The 22,554-nt window shown below is 34.2% G+C and overlaps 1 protein-coding gene across 10 annotated transcripts in view; it reads left to right on the forward strand.

Annotated features, from left to right (window-relative positions):
- The window catches only part of NF1 (neurofibromin 1), a 275,690-nt gene that overhangs the window by 158,530 nt on the left and 94,606 nt on the right, over nucleotides 1–22,554 (forward strand). For 8 of the 10 annotated variants that reach the window (XR_010937319.1, XM_067714878.1, XM_067714880.1 and 5 more), the window contains exons 30-36: nucleotides 5,402–5,537; nucleotides 9,437–9,499; nucleotides 14,139–14,297; nucleotides 14,835–14,932; nucleotides 16,186–16,332; nucleotides 18,667–18,813; nucleotides 21,488–21,598. Coding sequence is in view for 9 of the 10 variants with exons in the window: in XM_067714878.1 (XP_067570979.1) it covers nucleotides 5,402–5,537; nucleotides 9,437–9,499; nucleotides 14,139–14,297; nucleotides 14,835–14,932; nucleotides 16,186–16,332; nucleotides 18,667–18,813; nucleotides 21,488–21,598 (861 nt within the window). In the remaining variant the exon portion in view is untranslated. The remainder of the gene's footprint in view (nucleotides 1–5,401; nucleotides 5,538–9,436; nucleotides 9,500–14,138; nucleotides 14,298–14,834; nucleotides 14,933–16,185; nucleotides 16,333–18,666; nucleotides 18,814–21,487; nucleotides 21,599–22,554) is intronic. The other 2 variants (XM_067714873.1, XM_067714876.1) reach the window with 1 other exon arrangement.

Here is a 22,554-nt window from a genome sequence, read left to right on the forward strand (position 1 = left end):
AGAGACATAGTACTGTTACTAGTTAGGCCGTTCTTCTGTCCTTTTTTCAATTCATTTGCATATACATATTTCTAGTGGTAGAAACTATATTATAATATGAGCACTTAATATAAATGGTAAGATATTATCAATATATACATGGTTTTGCAACTTTTTTTTTTAACATAACCCTGTGTCTTAGATCATTCTTTGTCAGTATAGAAAGATAATGAATCGGATTCTTTTTAACTGCTGCATAATATTTTGTGGTTTGGCAATATCATAATTTATTTAGCCAATGCCATATCGATCCCATTGACTTTTAAAATAATTAATTAATATTTGGCTGCATTGGGTTTTTGTTGCTCCGTGCGGGCTTTCTCTGGCTGTGGCGAGCAGGGGCTACTCTTTGTTGCGGCGCGCGGGCTCTAGGCGTGCAAGCTTCAGTGGTTGCGGCACGTGGGCTTAGTTGCTCCACGGCATGCGGGATCTTCCCGGACCAGGGCTTGAACCCGTGTTCCCTGCATTGGCAGGCAGATTCATAATCACCGTGCTACCTGGGAAATTCCAATCCCATTGACTTTTGTAGTAGCTTTCTAATTATTGTCCTAGCATTATCTTTTTATTTGCAGATCATTTACTGCAGGAATTATTCTGAAACCTAAAATTTTTTGTCACTTTTTTCTTGGAAACCATCAGTTGTTCCCCATTGACTGCAAGAAAAAAACTCATCTGACTATAATCCACATCACTACTTGTCATTCTTTCGTGTGTTCTCTGTACTTTAACTCCAGTGAAATACACGCATGTTGTACATTTTTAAAGTGGCTTGACAACATGGGGTTCATTGGGATTAGAGTTGCTTAATAAGTAATACCCATTTCCCCCCCACCAAGTTCAAAACCAAAAGGGCAGAGGGAGGGGAGGGATGGGAGTGAAGCACCCAGGAATCAGCTATCTCCTTTATTTCTGATAAAAATGATTAAAGAGTGGGGCTTTAGATCCTGTGGGCATGTAGCATAGGCTTGCTAATACATCACTTTGAATTAGAATCATCTTCCCCATCCCTTGCACAGCTGGGTAAACTACAGGCTTCCATCACAGGGGCTGGCAAGCTTTTTATCACAAGTGGAGAGAAGACCAGATTATATCTTTTCTGCAGGCAGACATATCTAGAATGGAGAGGATGGCACTGAACTGAGCATGCTTGACTCTGTTTTTTTTTAATCTATCTCGCTCTTCCTCCTATAATGTGGATTGACTTAGGAGAAGGGAAAGAGGCCAAGGGGTAATGTAAGGTGCAGTTTAAAAACCACCATCTCCATGAAGCTTTCTACCTGTCCCCATGGTATCTGGCTTATAGTTGGCATTTCATTAATATTTGTTGAATGAAATTTTTAACACTTATGCTTGCTTTTGCTAAGCCACATCTCTTGTCTTTCAGTTAGGACCTTAACATTATTTTATTTTTTATTTTCAAGTTCAGAGCTTCTTGATGGTTTCTCTTCCTAAAAATTTTATTTGGCAACTTCGTATCAGTTGATATTTTTGGCTCTGCCTTTGCTGAAGTATCAACGGTAAAATCTAATCAGAACTCTGGCACCTAAATTAACCAGTTATTGTTAAAATGGTTAAAAAGTTGTAGTTTAAACTTAAAAGCGACATTCTTTTAATGTCATCTTGTATTTTGTTACCATTTAGCAATTTCACTTTCTAAAGGGTAAAAATTACTTAGAGAGTGAACTACTGCCTGAAAGAAATCTACTGTACTAAAGTACTTTGGCACAGAGAAGGGAACTAGATGACAAGCTACCTATATTCAGGTTACTTAAAATCAAGTTGACATCTTTTCTGACATGTAGAGAGGGCTTGGAAGTTGACACTGCTATGTTCATAACAAGAAAAAGCTGAAAACAGAAAATCAGCAACTCTTCTTAAATTCATCAGAGAATTGAAGGGCACCCCCCCCCCAAAAAAAGGGAAAAAACTGGCGTGACAGCCAGTTTTTTTTCAGAGAATCCCAGCTTACAGGGAGAAACAGCTGCTGGAGTCAGTAACTGGTAGGAACACTTAGGCTGTAATTGACAACTTGCTGGAGGTTGAGTGTGGATTAGCTTGAGAATGAAAGCTCCTGGGGGCCCTGTGTCAGGGGGACCCCCACACTTCTGTGAGTTTGACCTCTAGAAACCCTACCAGGTTCTCATGGTGAAGGTGGAAGAAAAGTCCCCTTGTGCTCTGGGCAGGGGAAGGGGAAAAGTAACCATTTTGTAATATGCCCATAGTGTTCTGTTCTCCCTTACAAAGGCCTGCCTTTAAGGATTGCTACCAGAGCCTTATCTGACCTGGAGGATGGGCAGTTACCCAACTTCAGCCTCCTCTAGCCTTCCTGACTCACATAAGGGGAGAAAAAAGGCTAAGAAATTCTTCTGAAGGTCACAACCCAGCCACTCTGGCCCAGTAAAACGGTGGAGATATAAGCATAAGATTATAGATTGCTTCCCCTCCCCAGTACCTCACTACTACATCAACAGGACTCCAGTGTATTAAAAGTGGGTTACAGCAGAGAGCTTCAACACAGAGACTCTAAGAAGGAATTCCTAGGGAAAACTAGGGAATCCCAGACAACTAGGTAGACAAAAACAAGGACACCGGAAGAAATTGACACCTATAGCTACAGCAAACATTAAGCACAACCTAAGTCCTAGCCAGATTAACATAAAACCTTACACTAAAGACCTCTTTGTTTCTGTTCCTGCTACCCATTATGTCTTGGGTCTTTCAACAAAAAAATTACAAAGCATGCTAAAAAGCAATAAAAATTACAGTCTCAAGAGACAAAGCAAGCATCAGAACTAGACTCAGGTGTGACAGATTTTGGAATTATCAGACAAGGATTAAAATAACTACAATTAATATGTTAAGGGCTCTATGGAAAAAAGTGGACAACATGCAACAACCGGTGGCTGATTTAAACAGAGATGGAAACTCTAAGAAAGAATCAAAAGGAAATGCTAGAAATCAAAAACATTGTAACAGAAAGGAAAAATGCCTTTGGATGGGCTTATCAGTAGACTGGACACAAATGAGAAAAGAATTAGTGAACTTGAAGATATGTCAATAGACATTTCCAAAACTGAAATGCAAAGAAAAAGAAAAACTAAATGAAAAAGTGCATCTTCTCAGAATGTGTGGGATGTAGTGAAATGTAGTATTTACAGCATTAAATGCATATATTAGAAAAGAAGAAAGATCTAAAATGAATGGCCTAAACTTTCACCTTAGAAAATTAGAGAAAGTTCAGTATAAACCTAAAGCAAGCAGAAGGAAAGAGATAAAAATTAGAAATCAATGAAATTAAAAACAAGAAAACAATAGGAGACAAAAACAAAAGCTGATTGAAAATCAGAGGGAAAAAGTTTTATACACACAAACACTTAAATAATTGAACACAAAGCTTCATTATAGATCAGAATTAATGGAATAGCCAATAAGTTATCATTGGCATGTGGGAGGCGTGAGGGATAGATGTATTAGAGGGACATCTGAAACAGACCAGCAGCACACCTGCTGCTGTGTTGACTCATTAAGAAAAAGTTCCCACAAAGTAGACAAGAACTGTCAAGGTTTCTAGGAATCTCTTCTAGCCCTGTTAAATATATTGTTAATATTTTCTTTCATACGCAAAGCTTCTATGCCCTCCATATCTCAGATTTGAGTTACTATTGTAGCTTCTTAAGTGATCTCCCTTCATAAAGCCCCCATATTTAGACCAGTCTCTTTTTAGTTCCCCATATATCCCAAGTTCATTTTCTGCCTCTGACTTCCCGGCAACCAGTTGCCATGTGAATTAATCGTGTCTGTCTCTGGTTTGCTATTTTGTCTTTTATATCCTTGAATAATTGTACTCATTACTTAGTGTGTACTTCTCTCTGCTCTTTGAGAGGTTCAGAGGCCAATTATTGTTGAATCCTCAGCACCTGGCATTAAGATGGCAAATAGTAGATGCATGACAAATGTTTATCAGATTGAACTGTGTGCTTGTCCTGCCTTCTTCTTTCTGAAATGCCCTTACTTCTTTTTGCCTGTGCAGATTCTTTCCCTCCTTTAGAACTCATCTAGTCCGTGAAATCTTTCCTGCCTGTCATCTACATTAATTTCCAAACTCTTACTGTATCCATATGCTGCACCACATGGTGAGCTGAAGGAATCTGGAGTGTCCCAAACTTTTATGTAATATGTAAATTAGGATAGAAAGAAAATTACTAGTTAAGAGGTTGAAAACAAGTATTTATTCAATAATTGTTTTGGTAAGGTACTATGCTAGTTTTTAAGGGGTCAAAGATGAATACATCCTTCAAGGATCTTACAGTTCAGTAGGGGAGATAAGACATATAACAAGTAGTTAAGTAGTGACTTTCATAGGGAATGTGTTTTGAGAGTTCGGTTGGGCAGCTCAAGTAAAGGTTTGTGGATTTGAGAGCCACTGGGTAAAATTTAAACCCCATAAAGTAGGCATTGTAATTATTCCTGTCTTATTGATGGAAAAAATGAGGCTCAGAGAAGTTAAGTATCTTGACCAAGGTCATAATGGTCAATAAGTGGTAAAGCTGAAATTTAAACCTAGTGAGTCTGCCTTCTGAATATCTGCTTTTAATCACAGCACCAAGACTTTAGAATCATACAGAAGAGGGGCTTCCCTGGCGGTCCAGTGGTTAAGACTCCGTGCTTCTACTGCAGGGGGCACGGGTTCAATCCCTGGTCAGGGAACTAAGATCCTGCATACTGTGCAGCACGGCCAAATAAATAAATAAATACCTTAAAACAAAAAGAATCATACAGAAGAATTAGCAACAATAATTGAATGTGGGGAGTAATGGAGTACTGCAGGCAAAGACGACATCAGAGGTCACCTGAATGACGTGATTGAAACAGTGATGGTGCCGTTGACAACATGGGGAACACAGGATGAGACATACAAGTAGGAGGAAAAAAATCAGCTGATTTTGAACAAACTGAGTTTTAGGTACTGGCAAGAGGGACACCTAGCAGTTAGAGATATTAAACTGGATATGAAGGGCAGTTGAAAATAGGGCCTGAATGGCCACAAAATATTGAAAGCATGTCTAACTTTACTGAAGTCATGGAAATAAAAGTTAAAAATGTGAGATGCACTCTCCTACCTACTAGATGGACAAAAAATAAAATCATATACTAAATTTGTGAAAATATAGAGGGAGAAGAATTTTTATACACAGTTCTCAAAATTGCCTTTTTTATAGTTGGTTTGTTTAAATCAGGTTCCCAACAAAGTCCAAATGTTGCATTTGGCTGAATGTCTCTTAAGGAGTCTCTTTTAAGGAGTATGTCTGTCTGTTTGTTTGTTTTTAATTGGTTTTGCTTTTTTTCTTTTTCCTCTCGGTAGGTTAGAACAGTCAGAGAGCCTTGAGGAAAACCAGCGAAACCTCCTTCAGATGACCGAAAAGTTCTTCCATGCCATCATCAGTTCCTCCTCCGAATTTCCCCCTCAGCTACGAAGTGTGTGCCACTGTTTGTACCAGGTATGCTTAAGGTTAGAGATTACCATTATTAATCCACAGCTAAATTTTAAAAAATGCTTTACCAAAGAGGGATTTAGCTGCTAATAGTGTGTGGTTGATAATACTGAATCAATTTGGATGAATAATACATTAAGAATTGTTTAAATTGGCTTTAAAAATATAAAGTAGTTTAAGGGGGTACTTTAAAAATAATAAATTTTCCTTGCGTTGAGAACAAGCTTAAAATGCACCAAATCTACTGGGTATAATAGATGTGATTGAAATGAGATATATTATGGAATTTTTGTTGTTGTTTTTATCTTGTACCTAAGTTACTCATAGGGTCTTTCACATATGAGGCTGGTCTACTCCTTGTTTTTTGTGTTGTGAAATGCTTGATCCATAATTTTGATTTTTTATTAAGCTCTGTTGTGTTTGTGTCAGGTTTTCCCAGGACAGGCTGATGTTTTATTTTATGTAGAATGCTACTTATAAAATATATTGCATCATCATTCATGTCAAATTATTAGACTTTCCAACACTAGAACTGCAAGCAATGCTTCTGAGTTCAGATGTCCACAGTCACCCCCTACTTGCTAAGGAAATTGCATCTGTGTTCTTTTATGGCTTCCACTGTGTTTTTGATCGGCATATGCAGTTTCAGAAATGATTTAATTACTCCAAGGGAGATTAGTACAAATCCACATTAGCCTGTTAAAACTGTGATTCTGGAAGAAACATTAGTGGGTCTGGAGTTTGGGACAGGGGCAGGTATAGGGGAAAAAATTTATGTTTTTATCAAAACCCATGCCTTTTGTGTCTTTTTCTTTGCAGAGTTATCCCCAGCCATTTGTTTTTTAGCACAGGGCTTTGGTTGCTTAGAGACATTAGCAAGATCAGTGAAATTGTCATTTAAAAAAGCTGTTTCAGGCTGCTCTTTGTGAATTTTTCCCCCGTTGCTATTTATAAAGATGTATCTGCTGTATCTATAAAAAAATGTTTCATCATGTTTGTAGATGATGAAGCATACTTAGCATTAAAACTCTCTTAATTTAATTTATCATGACTTTTCCTGCCTTTTCAAAATAGCTCAAGGAAGCTTAGGAGAGCCCCACATAATTTTTTCAGCTAGTTAAATCTGAGACCAGAGGGTGGTTTAGTTATAATATGAAATCTAATACAGTAAGTAATAGCTTAAGTCTGGGCATTATTCAGGTTTCTCTTTAAATCCAATTCAGTCCTTTCTGTTTATAAAACTCGGCAGATAAGAAATGGTGAGCACCTATTAAAAATAGTCTGGACCAACTTCTTGGTTGGCCTAATAGTAACTTTTCAGAGAGCAAATGAATTTCTCAAGTGGCAGTGGCTTTGACTTTAGCTGGTTAGAAGTGAACGGGTCCTAACCACCTGGTTACATATATGGTCTCTAGTAGATTTTAGTAGAAATTCTTCATGTGGTTGTCTCCCTAAAAGAAAACAATTTTTGTATCATCAGCAAACTTGGAGTCCCATTTGATAAGGAAAAAGGAACTAAGTGCTTGGCACTTAGTAAGTACTTAGAAAATATTTAATGAAGGAATAAATAACCCCATTTCTCCCACCCAAGTAAACAAGATTCTTGTCAGCTTTCATAGTTAGGAAGGGAGGGAAGTGAAAATAATGCAGAAAATAATGCTAGTTGATAATTGGTGGCTTATTAACCACTATGTGTTGTGCTTTTTAAAACATTCCATAATACAATATCCCATATTACAACAGACCTGAATTATTGTATTAAAATTTCACATACAATTATTCCCTTTAATAATATTATTTAAATGTTAGTGCATTTTGGGGACGTATTGGATAAACTTATTGTTGGAATGTACAATACTATAGAGGAAATATATGCTATGTTATTTATAAATAAAAGTTTGTTTTTTAATAAGTGACTGATTATAGGAAATTTTACATTTACTAATTAAAAATGAAAAACAAATAAACTTTGATCTCAAGATATTCTTTCATTGAGTCTCCTTCCAAATGTAGTTTTTCCCTTAGTTTGCTCTTTTATTTTTATTCATCTTCCCTCTTCTGGCTTTTCCTTGCCCTTTTGACTTTGGAAATAACATAATGGTCCATTTGTACTTTTATGTTGTGCTGGGAGGGATAGTAGTCGATTGTTTTTTTCCCTCTAGTAAATATGTCTCCTGCTTTGGAACCTACTGGGGAAGATTTGAAAGCTGAGTATATTGCTAGCTAATAAATTTCTCTGAGCTTTAGGTCTTGAGTTAGTACTTTTGACTGTTAAGCCTTTTTAAAATCATGGTTTAACCATGTCTTTCATTTTATATGCCTCCTTACTTAGTGGACTGGGTTAAGATTATATAGGAATAGCCAACTGTGAACATGTGTTAGATTTATAACTGAGACATTTTCTCATGTATTTATTTCCACTTTTCCTCCTGATAGTTTTGGAATAATGAGAAAATAATTCCCAGATTGGATATTCTCCTAAGTTGTGGTGAGAGAATTCTGAGAAAGAGCTAAATATGATTCTAAATAAATGTCGTCTTTTCCTAGCAAATGTGCTTCTCCAAACAGAAGTCGTTTACACAAAAAATTTAAGGCTATAATTGATGGTTATATACCGTAATTGAAAATAAAAAGTGTATAAAACTGCATTTTGGGGATAAATTGGGTTACTAGTGCTTTTGTATATAGTCTAAAGTTTGAATCAAAGCTCCTTGAGGAAAGGACCATGTCTTCTTATTTTATTGCTTTCTTCCAGTGCTTAGAATGGTATCTAGCAAGTAGGTGCACAGTAACTACTTGGATGGATGGATGGATGGATGGATGAACAAATATCAAACTAATGCCAAGTTATTATGGGTTATGGTGTTGAATGCACAGAATTTTTAGAATAAAATGCCATGTATGGTGGATTAAAGAATTCTAATTTGTTTTCAAGATATTTTAAAAATAATTATTGTGCCTAGTCTAGTCCAATCAGGAGTCTTTTAATTTTAACAGAGCTCTTTGGCCTAGAAGGAGCTCGGAGAGATGAAACCAATATGTCTCTGTGGGTTTTGGGGTTTGTGTGTGTGTGTGTGTGTGTGTATGTGTGTGTGTGTGTTTTGGAGACATTCTGATAAATGGTCAAATCTGTGAAAAATTTTAAGCAGGCTTACAGTTTTATTCTGTAATTTTCTCTGCAGTTTCTTCACTTTAATATTAATGCTTATTTCTAGTTGAGCTGATAACATTCTTTTCCCAAACGTTGCAGAGCTTTTAACCTCCTCTGATTAGAACTTTTTCAGGAAGTAGCCTGCAAACAAAAATAAGTGAAATTGTAAGAGTAATCTTTCTTAAAGAGAGAGAGACTAGCTCAGAATCTCTAAAGTGTATTTTTCTATTATATTTAGCCATTTAATGTTTATTTTTTTAATCAGTAGGATAGGAATTCAGTGCCAGCTATTGGAAAAAGAACTTTTTAAGTCAATTGAAGGATACACAGAGAAGTATATATAAATATATGTATCAAGAAAAAATTATGTAGACGCATAGAAGTGTTTTTAGAGTATGATCTATTTGTAATGAACATCTTATATAAAATTTATCAAAAGCTAGGATTTAACTGAAATGTAAATATTAAATATCCTCACATTCACTTGAGGAGAGCTTTTCTGCGATTTATAGCCAGAAATAGTAGATATGATTGTCTCAACATTTCTTGCTATTTATGCTTTGGCTTAAAAATGTAATAAAAATTAAAATCCAGAGATAAAATTCATCCCTCGAAATTAAGTTGATTCCTAATTTTTTGTTGATTCCATTTGTGTTACATTTTGATCATGTAATTTTATGTACAAGCCAACATTGTTTTTGTTGCTGTATGTAGTTGGTGCTGTGACTTGTTTGTGCTCATCTCTGTTCTGTAGGCAACTTGCCACTCCCTACTGAATAAAGCTACAGTAAAAGAAAAAAAGGAAAACAAAAAATCAGTAAGTTTGGAGAACTTTTTTTTAGCTGTTTCTTTCAAAGCAAAACAAAAATCTTTTGCTGTTTGTTAAGAACATCTTCACTTCAGCCTATTTGACCTTCACTGTAAAATCATTCTACTAATTCTGGCACAAAGTAGCTTTCATTTCAATTAACCCTGGAATTAAGTTACATTGAAACATTCTCTGTGTTCCTTTGGTTTGATTTATCCCAAAGGTGTTTTGGGGGCATTTGTTGCATTGGATATCCCTGGTCTAATTTTATTATTTATTCTTTAAATTATAAATGAATGCCAAAGAAACTTAATTTCAAGGCCTTAGGAAATGCTGACTCTCTTCATTCTTGCTTCTTGTTTGCAGGTAATGTGAGTGATTTCTTTTCCTAGAGATGAAAGTTTTTCTTAATTGTTAGAAGTACATGGAAGGAAAGTGTCACTTTCTAATAAACCTTACCTAAAAGTAGCTAAAGTTTATTTTTTACTTCTTATATTTTTATCTAGACAGTCTCAGCCAGGATTTAGATAATTGTGCTTAGATTATAAAAATTCTAATGGTAAAACAAAACCACTTTTACCTTAGAGAAAATCATTATTAAACTATTGGGACTGAGAATTATAGTACTTCTGAAATAAAGGAAAAGTGAGCCCATATTTATAGAGAAACACCTTATTTGCAAAAATGATATGCATATACTTACCTGCTTCTACGAACTTGCCCTAATTTAAAAGGAAGAAAATTATGGTAGTCATAATTATTTTCTTCCTGTGAGTGACATTTGTCCAAAATATTAACGTGCATTCATTTTAAATTTGCCATTATCTGTCAGTGTGACCGATCTTTATCAGGCTCAGTACTACCTTTGTTCGTACAATCCAAATAAATCTAGAGAAAGATGTAAAGAAAAGCTTCAGGAGTCACGTAGGTAGTTTACTTTAAAAGGTAAAATTTAGTGTAGAGTATTCATCTGGTTTCATCTTTCATTTCTCGTCTGAGCTTTACATATAATAAATTTCTATTTTAAATTCAGAACTAAATTAAAATTTAGAGACATGCTTTTATGTCCATTCAAGAGATTCTTTTTTGGATAGGTTAAGTAAATTTGGTCAGCTGTGAGCAAATGAATTGGATTGGATGGCCATCTTACTTAATAAAAACATTTCTTTCTAATGCTTCAGCCTTCTAATTCTCAGCATATGTGGATTTAACATAATATACACCATCACTGTTGAAATTAATTTACTATTTCTAACACTCTTGTTTGGTGTTTTACTAATACCATTGTGTAGTATATCACATAAATTAAAATTCAGGCTTTCTCTTTTTCTCTAGAGCATGTTTTTTAGCCTTCCTAACATTGCTTTATTTATTAAGATTTTGTCTAAAATTGTTCCTTGAAATGTTTTTTTCTACTAGTGTTATTTTCAGATTTAAAAAAAAAAATGTTTCTGGGTAACACTAAGTTTTGGAATGTATTTCTCAGCACAAGTGATATGAGGTCCTTGTGGAAACAAAGGAAATCTAATTGGCAATTTAAGATATTTAGAACACATTGCAAAGTATGAAGACAGTATAGTTATTATAAATTTAAAATGTTGGTTTATGGAGTTGTTGGCTTAACAGAATCTACTGATCTAAAAAGCAAGTTAACTTTCTTTTGGGGTGTATGTACCATGGATTGTAATATGTAAAATATGGAGAGAAGGTTCTGGCTTCTGGTTTGTAGCTGTGTAATCATATTATAGATAATTCTCTTTATCATACTCAAACATATACTGTAAATTAGATTTCCTTTGAGAAGTTGTCAACCTAACTCAGGTAATTAAGGATAGATGGGTTGTGATTCTCTTGATGATGTACAGTGTATGACTGCCTTTATTTGTAACCTGTAGTTCAGCTTTTATGGGGGGGTGGGCGGGGAGGTAAGTAAAGGGGACATTTGACTGATAATTGGTTTCAGCATTCAGACTGGCCCTACTTTGACCTTTTATGCAGAATGTCTTTTGGATACAAATTAGATTTTTGCAGATTAAAAATAGAAACAACTTGAGTATGTGTATATTATGAGGTAAAATTACACTGATGTTAATTTGTGGTGAAAGGAAAAGAAGTATTTTAATAAATTAACCATAAAATTTGTTGTTGAGCATTTTTATGGATATTGATTGTTTTATCAGGTTTTAGTTCCAAAAATATACTGTTATTGGTGAGCTACATAATTATATGATACATGAAATAATATGTGTTCTTGTAGTGTGGATACTTTTGAGTTTTGACATGAATTATTTTTGAAGATGTGGAAGTTAGTGAAGGTGTAGTACCTTTCATAATTTTTACAATATTCCGTTAGGGAAATAATTCACTCAGATATTCATTAAATTCTGAGATTGAGTAATATTGAGTTTAAATCAGGTATAAATGTGCATCACACTTTAAAAGCTTTTCTGTCCTAGAGAAAACCAGGAAATAGCTACTCTAAAAGTGCATTTGAAAAGAGTTCTCTGTGTGCATATAAGTAATTGATTTTTTTGAGACACTTTCCCAGCAGGTTAGTATTTTACAATTAACCAGTCCTTTGGAAACCAAATTCTTAACTTTTACTTCTTTAAAAACCATTTCAGGATTTTAATGGATTAAACTGAATATATGCGATTCTTTTAAAACAACCTATTTGCAATTATAAATATAAAGCAGTTTTTAATCCCGTTCCTTCTTGCTAACTCACTCCTTAAAGGCTTTAAAAATTTGTAGGTTTGTTGAGGTGTTTCTTATCTTTTAAGATTAAAATTTGTGAGTTCTAAAAGAAACAATCAGTAGCAATGGTGGTCTGTGAACATTCTAAAATTTATGAAGAGTTTTGTCTGTGCGAAAGTAAACGTTCATTTTTCTGTTCCTACTCCCCGAAAGGTTAAACACTGTACTAGAGTAGTAAAAGCACTTGTGTTTTCTTCTTAATTCTGTTTCCAAAACTGTATTTCAGCTAAAAATAACTAAAACAGTACTTAGGTTTTAAAGCCATTCTTCTAAGACTGCTGTGTTTAGCCACCTTCACCGGTTTCCTCTTACTGAGGTGTAAGCTTGTCCTTCATGCAATAGCACTCCAAGTACTATAACACCAAGAAAGCTTCCTGAGCTATGCAGTATACATGAAGGTGAGAATATATTAGTTATAACTCACCCTTGTTATCACCTCTCAGAAAGATTTTCTCAGCTTAAAAATTCATTCTCTAAAGTCTTATTTTTACTAACTTCCTATCATATATAGTTGAAAATTATTTTAAGATTTTAGGCAGTGAATAAGAACACATTTAAAATGTATACCACATGAAGCACTGAAGAAAATAGAATGAAGTGAAATGATTCTCATTCTTTCCAGAGTTAATCTTGAGTCAGTCAGCCATGAGAATTCATGACAAGAAGTATTATTTTTTTGAGGCATTGTGAAGAAAACTAGAGCTGTGTGAGATTCTGCATATAAATCCTGTTTTCTCATTTTCCCCCAGTAGCCTTTGAAATGCAGGTTTATCCTTGGAATCCCAGAACATTGAGTGGAGCACTGCGGCCTTGCCGTTAGTCAACACTGCTTTAAGCAGCAGTTAGGCACGCTAAGCATGAATAGTTGTAGAGATTTAAATGTTATATGAGTGTTCTTTAAAAATAAATATGTGTGTTATCTGTAACAAATGTAAATTTCAGAAAACTATAATTTTCATGTGTTAATTTAAAACAGGACATGCTAGGAAAAGATGGGAGCTGAGCCAGCTTCATAGCACTTTCCCAGTCTAATTTACCTTCAAAGTGGAATGTTTTATAAAGAGAAAAAGAGAAAATAAATCCATTTAAAATGTTGAGCTCACATTGTTTTTCAGTGTGGGCAACGATTTCTTGTATCTTTAACTTTTTTTATTTGACAGAATTACAAATTGAGGTACACATAGGGGTTCTCTCTTTTGCTGGTGGGATCCTGTTTTCTTTTAGGTCCCCAAGAATTCCCATTCCTCCATGGTTTAAATAATAAGTAGGCCCTTATAAAGCATTCTGATGAAGAAAAAGAACTGGCAATAATGTTACTTGTAAGTAAGTTTTTTCTCTCGATAGGAATCAAAGAAAACTAAGTTTTGTTTTGTATATGGCAAGCATTTTGCTCAAGAAATTTAATTGTACCTGGTATACAGCAAAATGTAAGTATTTACCATTAGGTATTGGATGTTTCAGGTGTATGCTGTTGAAAACTTATTTAGCTTTGCCTTACAAGAGTTGACCACACTCTCATGTTTTGTAATCTTAGTAAAATATGATAATCCTTGTGTGAAAATTTGTTCTGCTTTTGTTGCTCATCAAATCTGCAGTATAAACAGTGATGATAAAATTAAGATCTTTTTTCAGATCTCTTCTACACAACTCATCTATGAGACTTCTCTTTTTTTCTTAGATGCCTTTATTGTGCTTTTAAATGATAGAGGGCAAGAATTGAGGATAAATTTTTGTTTACTGATGTTTTGGGAGTAGGAAAAATTAGACATGTGTTGTTCACAAGGATTGGTCTTTCAGCATTTTTGTGCAAAGTTTGACTTTCAAGCCCTTTCTTCCCATTTCCTTGTTTTAATTCAAACCATATACTGAATTCTCCACTCCTTGTTTTTAGGTGGTTAGCCAGCGTTTCCCTCAGAACAGCATCGGTGCAGTGGGAAGTGCCATGTTTCTCAGATTTATCAATCCTGCCATTGTCTCACCATATGAAGCAGGGATTCTAGATAAAAAGCCGCCACCTAGAATCGAAAGAGGCTTGAAGTTAATGTCAAAGGTGAAGAATCATTTTGATAAGATAGCTATTCAAAATTTCTCTTCCATAAATTTTCAGTTTTTCGTATTCACTGTACTTTCTCTTAATTTTTGAAATGCCCTGTGGTTTTCACTTATATGCTTTTGTTTTATTTTTGTTTATATTACAAAGAAATTCATTAGACTGATACCGATGGACCTTATTATCATTTGAAAATATTTTAGCAAATGTCTTCTGAAGATGGTTTTCTATGTAATCATTATGGATATTCTGAAATGGAAACCAAAATGTATACTATATGATTTTTAAATTAAAAAATACATTAAAATTTTAATTTGTATTTTATATATGTAAATATATACGTGTTTATATAATTATATTCATATTTGGGAAAGCATAGAAACAAAACCAAGTATTTATTGAATGAGCAATAATTGATTTTTAACTACCAGTAGAAATTGTATCAGTGAGAAAATTAATATTTTTTAAAGAATATATGAATGTGTAGCTTTCATAAATAAATAATCAGATCCTTTATAACCCTATTTTATTGTTTAGGTACTTCAGAGTATTGCCAATCATGTTCTTTTCACAAAAGAAGAGCACATGCGGCCTTTTAATGATTTTGTGAAAAGCAACTTTGATGCAGCACGAAGGTGAGCAGCCAGCCTGATACTTAGCCAGTTGCTCTGTTTGGATCAAATATTTTCAATTTCACTCAAGTCTATGTACTTGATCTACATGAAGCTCCTGTGTAGGTTGTTTTCTTTTTTCTCTCTTGGTCAAGAACATAATCTTATTTTATTCCACTATAAAAGACAGTAATGAAATAAAATGATATTCTTTATAATCTGGTAGTGATTTCCGTATTTAAAAACCAGGAGGGGTTTTTGACATATCTCCTAAAATAAAGGATTTGAGTTTGACACAATATGGAGGAGAGGAAGAAGGAAAAAGATTTCTTTCAGTAAAAACTAAAACCAAACTGGTACAGATAATGCATTATAGTGTATAATCACAGGTTTTTTTGATGTTAGAATATTTTTGATACTTTAATTTGGATATGTATGTAAACTAAAAAGTTACTCTTTAAACCACGTGATGCAAATGCGTAAGATTTTGTTCATGAGTAACTGGATAACTGTTGAAGTTTTATGATTTTAGAAAACTTGAGTTCTGCTAGGTTCCCATAACTAGCTAGTTGCTTCTCTTTCTCTCTCTGAGTTGCTGGTTTATCTGTAGAGTAGGTATAACACTATGTTCGCCTGTGAGTTGATTTTAGAGAAGCAAATGACATAACTTATGAGAAAGTGCTTTGTAAATGTAAGTTGACATCAAGAATTTTACTTTTCATACAGTGTGAATCTAATTGTTTTGGCTCACAGTCTAAGCTATACTTGTACAACACTGTCTTCCAATTTTTCATTATAGTTCCTGCGAACTTCTGTCTAATTGGAGTTTAAAAGGTGTACTGTTGGACTGCAAATCACATTGGAAAGAAAGTGAATGTCAGCATAGGATTTATATTCTGGCAGATTGACTACCCGTAGAAAGTTAAAAGAACAAAGGTTCTGATCCTGGCTTTGACCTAAGAGCCTGTACTGACCTTTGGGGAGGTCTTTTGTCTTGTCTGGGCCTCCATTTCCTTATCTGTAAAGTACTGGCTTCTCTACAAAGTCTCATCTGTTTAAATTTCATTGTCTGACCTCAGAGCCTGCTCTGAAGCTGTAGCCAGGTATCAGAAATGGAAGACCAACTTTCTCCTTGTCTCTTCTTGTTTCGTTTAATGATAAAACCTCCATATTTGTAATAGCAGTAATTTCACAAAGTTACTTCACATAGATTTAATTCAAGCGTAGATATGAGTATATCTGGTTTTTGAAATTCTAATAACTTTGCATTTTTGAAGGTTTTTCCTTGATATAGCATCCGATTGTCCTACAAGTGATGCAGTAAATCACAGTCTTTCCTTCATCAGTGATGGCAATGTGCTTGCTTTACATCGTCTACTCTGGAACAATCAAGAGAAAATTGGCCAGTATCTTTCCAGCAACAGGTAAAATTTCCCTGTCATGGGGATATTGAAAAGTCTCAGCTTAAATTTTTTTTTTTTAGTATTTATTTATTTGTAATAAATTTTTGGCTGTGCTGGGTCTTAGTTGCAGCATGTGGGATCTTCGTTGGGGCATGTGGGATCTTTATTTGTGACATGCGGACTTCTTAGTTGCAGCATGCATGTGGGATCTAGTTCTCTGACCAGGGATCGAATCTGGGCCCCCTGCACTGGGCATGTGGAGTCTTACCCACTGGACCACCAGGGAAGGCCCAGTTTAAATTCATACCAATAAAATTATTGGTCATGAATGCTTTTTACTTTGCATCTTCTTAGATAAGAATTACGATTTGGAAAGAGAAATGTAGACTCTTTTTAAAAGTATATAGGCAACAGGTTAAGTCATATTAAATGATCAACCAACCTACATCAGTGCTACAGACTTTTTAAAAAATATTAAGCTAAGAGGGAATTAATCCTCTGGTGGTCCAGTGGTTAGGACTCGGCGCTTTCACTGGGTTTGATCCTTGGTGGGGGAACTAAGAATCTTACAAGCCATGCGGCACAGCCCAAAAAAAAAAAAAAAAAAAATTAAGCTAAGAATTCACAAACTAGCCTTTTGGGTTTTCTCTGGTTTGCAAACATAATGTACAACAAGACATAGAGAAATTTAAATATACTAGAAGTTCAAGTGAGTATTGGCATCTGAATCTGAAGAGCAGCTTAATTCTTAGGAATTTAATAATTAAAACATTGCTATTCTATTACAATCCTATAATAATCCCATTTGTGATACTCTATATGCAAATAGCTTTATATAGACAATACTTAATAATTGAAAATTATTAATTTGGGAATTGTTTCATTTGCTGTTTTTAGTTAAAGTCTCTTGTAGCCTGAATCATTTGCTGTCCTTTCTAGTTATGTATGTTTATAAAGGGCCCAAATTCCTACGTATGAGTTCTCTTACAAAGGTAAAATGAGTCCAGATTACTTTTAAATGGCAATAAAAATGGTTTGCTCATTCATGGGAAAAATAGAAGACCATATTAGGAAATGGGAGTTTAAAAGAGAGAGCATTTTAATCCTTTAAGAGTTGTTAATGGCTTGAAGTAGACATGGGTTTGACTAATATGTGCCTAAGATAGAAAGAGGAAGATGCTTTCTGTATCTGTGTGGCACTTAAACTGTGGAACTTTTAAATGCAAGCGTTCATTTAAATGCATTTTTTAAGCACAAACTCTTATATAACTTACAATCATATTCATGTAGTTTAATACTAGAGAGTTTTTCTTCAATTTGGTTTTTTAAAAAAAGACACATTCCAAACATAAAAAGAAGTATAGACCATAATGTAACAGAGACCCATGTCTACCACCTAGCTTTAACATTATTTATTTTTCTGTAATTACTTCAGATCTTTATAACATTTTATTTCTTGGGGAAGAAAAGGTATTACTTCTCTCTTGTGTAACTGACAAGAAAAAGGAAATTACCGGTATAACATAGGTACATATAATATAGTTTTGTGTGGTTTAAAATTTTACAGCAGTGATACACTGAGTATAGTCTCTTCACACAGTATTCTATTTGAGATTTATCATTTATTTAACTTAGTATTTCATTGAATGACTATATCACAGTTTATTTTTGTACTTCCTAAATGATGGATATTTAGGGTTTCCTGTTTTTTATTATTTTAAATAGTGATGTAATAAATATTCTTCATGTTTGTCTCCTTGTGTATTACCTAAATGTGTAATTGCTGAGTTCTGGGGTATACACAGCCTCAACTTTACTAGATGTTGCCACATTACTTTTCACAGTGTACATGCTTATTTACACTTTGACAGCACTGTTTGAGAGTACCTCTTTATACACATCCTCATCAAAATTGGCATTAGCAAACTTCATGATGTTTTTGCCAGTTTGATGTTTGTGAAGTAATGTCGTTATCTTTAGTTTTAAACGTTTAATAGTTGTTGAAAATTCATATTTACCCTGATAAGCAGAAATCTGATATCAGGGACAATATGTCCACTTCCTAAAAAGTGGATCAGAATGTTATATTTACTTGCTGATTGCCCATTTAATGGTAATGGATTAATGCTAGAACAAAATGAATTTTTATGTGAATTTTGTAGTATGGGGAGTGGTCATATTTCTAAGACATCTCAGTGTAAACTTAAAACCCCTGAGCTCTTTTGGATTCTGTTTACAAATTAACAGGAACCACCAGCTGACAGTAAAAAGAAAAGCAGCCAGTGACAATCTAAAGAAATGTGTTCTGCTAAATGTGAACTGCTACCTTTTTCCTAAGTAGTTTGCTATATCTAGGGATCACAAAGCTGTTGGAAGACGACCTTTTGATAAGATGGCAACACTTCTTGCATACCTGGGTCCTCCAGAGCACAAACCTGTGGCAGATACACACTGGTCCAGCCTTAACCTTACCAGTTCAAAGTTTGAGGAATTTATGACTAGGTAAAGTATCACCTTGAAATGATGATTGCTTTCTTTTTCGATGAGATGCAAGGTTTACCACCAGGCCACTTGTTAGATATGCTTGTATATTTGATAGAGAATTATTAGAAAGGATGTACTTAATGACCACATTGCCATGTTTTGGAATCCCACTTTTCTCTTACCCTATATATTGTTGAAATATGCTTTGTTTCATAGTTGATTTTCTTATAAAAATAATAGCATCTTATTGAATAGTACTTTGTCATATTGTTTTGAGGTGTTTTTGCGTTTAATAGTTTAAAGGGAGGGTAGATAACATTATTTTCATATTATAATTAGGGAAAACAGAGTTCAAAGTGAATAATTAATTTGCCTAAGATTCCATACCTGATTCATAGGTCCTTTGGTTCAAAGTGCAGAACTCTTTCTACTACACTGTAACATTTTTTAGAACCCTCCTGAAAATTAATGATACTAGCTTCTTTTAGATTGAGGCTCAGAAAATATAGTTTACTTTAATATTGCTATAAAATTTCTGTAGACATTTGTTTTGAATCTCATTTAGATGGATTTAGTTTGGATCCTCATTGTTAGACATTCACCACTATGATGTTACAGTGAAGATAGTTTGCTGAATTCTTTAGTCCTTATAAAGTACCTTTCATACTACTTTGCACTTAGTCACTTAGTGTTTCATAGTGAGTGTGGGTTAAGTGTTTTGTTCATGGTGTGTGCCAGAGGCAGAGAGAAAAAAGCAGAATATGACATTCTGAAGTTAATTCACATTAACGATTTGCACATAATGTCCCAGGCATTGTAAGTGCCTGGTATTAATCACATTACATACAGGCCATAGTTTTGTACACATGACTCCCATATTTTGATACTGTTAAAAGAATGTATGAATGTATAACAATCTCCTTTCAAACTTAATTTTTGTCTTTAGCTCTGTTACTTAATTTTTATCTTTTTAGCTCTGTTACGTTTTTCTGTGTAACAAATGCTTATTCCTATGTAATTAAAGGAATATTTTCCATACAAAATTTTCATGTTACCTAGCTGAAAATTGTGCAGTCCAAAAATGTAAAACTATTTTTTATGCAACATTACTAAGGATGTCCTTGCCATTTTTCCATCTTTCAGAGAAAACCTCTTTATTAGTCCTTTTACCTAAGACCCTACCTTCCTTACAAAGCAACCTTCTGTCTTTTTGAACACTAAATGATGTAATATGTGTAAGGTACTTAGAACAATGTCTCGTGTATATATAAACTGTTTAATAAATATTAGGTGATATTTTTGTTCTAAGTTCCTACTGATGCTGAGACTCATTTTTCTTTTAAAAAAATGGAAATAGCTTTATAATGTTGTCAACCATAAAAATAAAAATTGTTAAATTATTCAAAACAAAGAAATCTAAAAAAGAAAGTAAAACGTTTTCAGTTATTTCATCCCTTAGAGATAATTTAGTTAACATTTGGCAGATAGCCTCCCAGTCATTTACCTATACACATGTGCACCTATTTGCCTTATCAAGTGATATCTATGTTGTTTCCATTAATATTAAACAAATGCTGACCTGGCACAAGCAATATGATGAACTGAGGTAATGCAGCCTCTCCTCCCACCCCCAAGACACATAGAAAAACTAGGTAAAAGAAAATGTATTTTAATAATAAAGTAGCACAGGGAGATCAGCTCGTTGCTTTGTGACAACCTAGAGGGGTGGGAGAGAGGCTCAAGAGGGAGGGGATATGAGGATATATGTATATATATAGCTGATTCACTTTGTTGTACAGGAGAAACTAATACAACATTGTAAAGCAATTATACTCCAATAAAGATATTTTGAAAAATAATAAATGCATACATAGCTAGAAGAGAATTTTGGAGCAAATTACCTAGTATACAGTCAGTACAGAGAGATAAAGAAATGGAAAATATGAAAGAGTTTAAGAGATACAAGTGAGAATGAGAAGGTCCAGCATATCTAATAAATAGAGCTTAAAGAGAATAGTGAAGAGGTAATATATGAAAGACAACAAATGAGAATTTTCCAGGGTTGTTGACTGACAAAAATCTTCAGGTTAAAGACACACACTGAGTACTGAGCAGAATATATAAAAATTAAACCATGCCTTTTTTGGAAGTATGTTTAAATATATATAAGAGTATAATTATAAAAGTGATATTCAGAATCAGGGAGATTAGAATGGACTTTTAATAAATTGTGTTGGTACAACTGTACCAGTAAGTAACCATCTGGAAAAAGATAACGCTATTTGTGAGGATAAATTCCCATAAAGAAGAACAGGTGGGCCTTTCTCACTCATTCAGAATCAGTAAGCCAGGAAAGAAAAGGTTGATAAACTGAACTCTTAAAAAACAAACAAGTAAGTAAAAACTCAAAAATTTATGTCTAGAAAGAAAAATGATTAAAAACAATTCTGTGGTTAATATCCCTGTCCAGTAGTTTTCTTAGCATTATCCTAAGAACCACTGTTTGTGGTTCAAAGAACAACACCTTGAATTTTTTGGTACATGTTAACCACATTGCCCTTCAGAAAGCATGTTGCTTTTAAAATATTTTGTCATTTTGTATATTTTATCATTGGTGCAGTTGTGGATTTTTGTAGATATTCAGTGGACAATGTAAAGCCTATGAGTTACTCTATTCTTTTTTTTCTTTCAGGCATCAAGTACATGAAAAAGAAGAGTTCAAAGCTTTGAAAACTTTGAGTATTTTCTACCAAGCTGGGACTTCCAAAGCTGGGAATCCTATATTTTATTATGTTGCACGGAGGTAAGAAACACTATGTTTTATCTTACCAGAGCTTTTAAAATGATATCAAATGTAGAGAGACAGGAAGTTTGGTTTTTCCCATTTGATTTTACTAGAATTGGAGACAAGTTTTTCTGGGAGAATGTAGCTGGGTAAACAGCCATCTTGTCCCTAAATGATGCTCAGTACATTAGAAATTGCTTTTCAGACTACCTGTTTCGTATTGGCTTCTCTTTGTTACATCAATTTTTTTATACCACGTTACAATGAATTAATTACCAAGAGTAAAAAAAATCACAACTTTTTATTTTCTGGTGTATTCTGATTAAATACTATCCATCACATGATACTCAAAGTTTTTTTTAAACGGAAAGAGTCTTAGTGAGAACTTTTGGTAATATGCTGTGTAAGACAACATCAGGGTGATTTAACAAACAATTCAGAGACACTATGGGAAATTTCTATAAAGATATGGCACAGGTGACAGCCTGAAAAATTGATTGTATTTGTTCATGCTGCCTTTCAGTCCAGGCTAGTTCCTAGAAAACCTTTCTGGCAGTGCTCCTCCTTCACAATAGGTATAATGCTTGCATTGCTTTCCCTGCCATTGTCTTTTCTTTCTTGCCTCATTCTGCCTTCCTTTTGAGAACTTGTCTGTGACGTTAGTCAGTTTTACTTCTTCTCATTTAGTGTGACATAAACTCATGGTAATTGAACCTTAGGGACAGTGTGATATAATAGAGAGACCACTGGCTTTGGAATCTCAAGGACTATGTTTACTCTTGTTCTGCTGTTCCACTAGGCTCTGGGAATTAATCTTTCTGAATTACCTCAATTTAACATAAATTGAGGAATTATGTCAGTAGACTTAATGGTCATGAATGGCAAAAAATTGGCAGTGTATAGGAAATAAATGGAGGTTGAGAAGTAGTGGCAGAGGAGTGAAAAAAGGAAGGTGGGAGGTGGGAAACTCAGTT

The sequence above is a fragment of the Pseudorca crassidens genome, chromosome 19, assembly GCF_039906515.1.
Source record: "Pseudorca crassidens isolate mPseCra1 chromosome 19, mPseCra1.hap1, whole genome shotgun sequence".
NCBI classification, from domain to species: Eukaryota; Metazoa; Chordata; class Mammalia; order Artiodactyla; family Delphinidae; genus Pseudorca; species Pseudorca crassidens.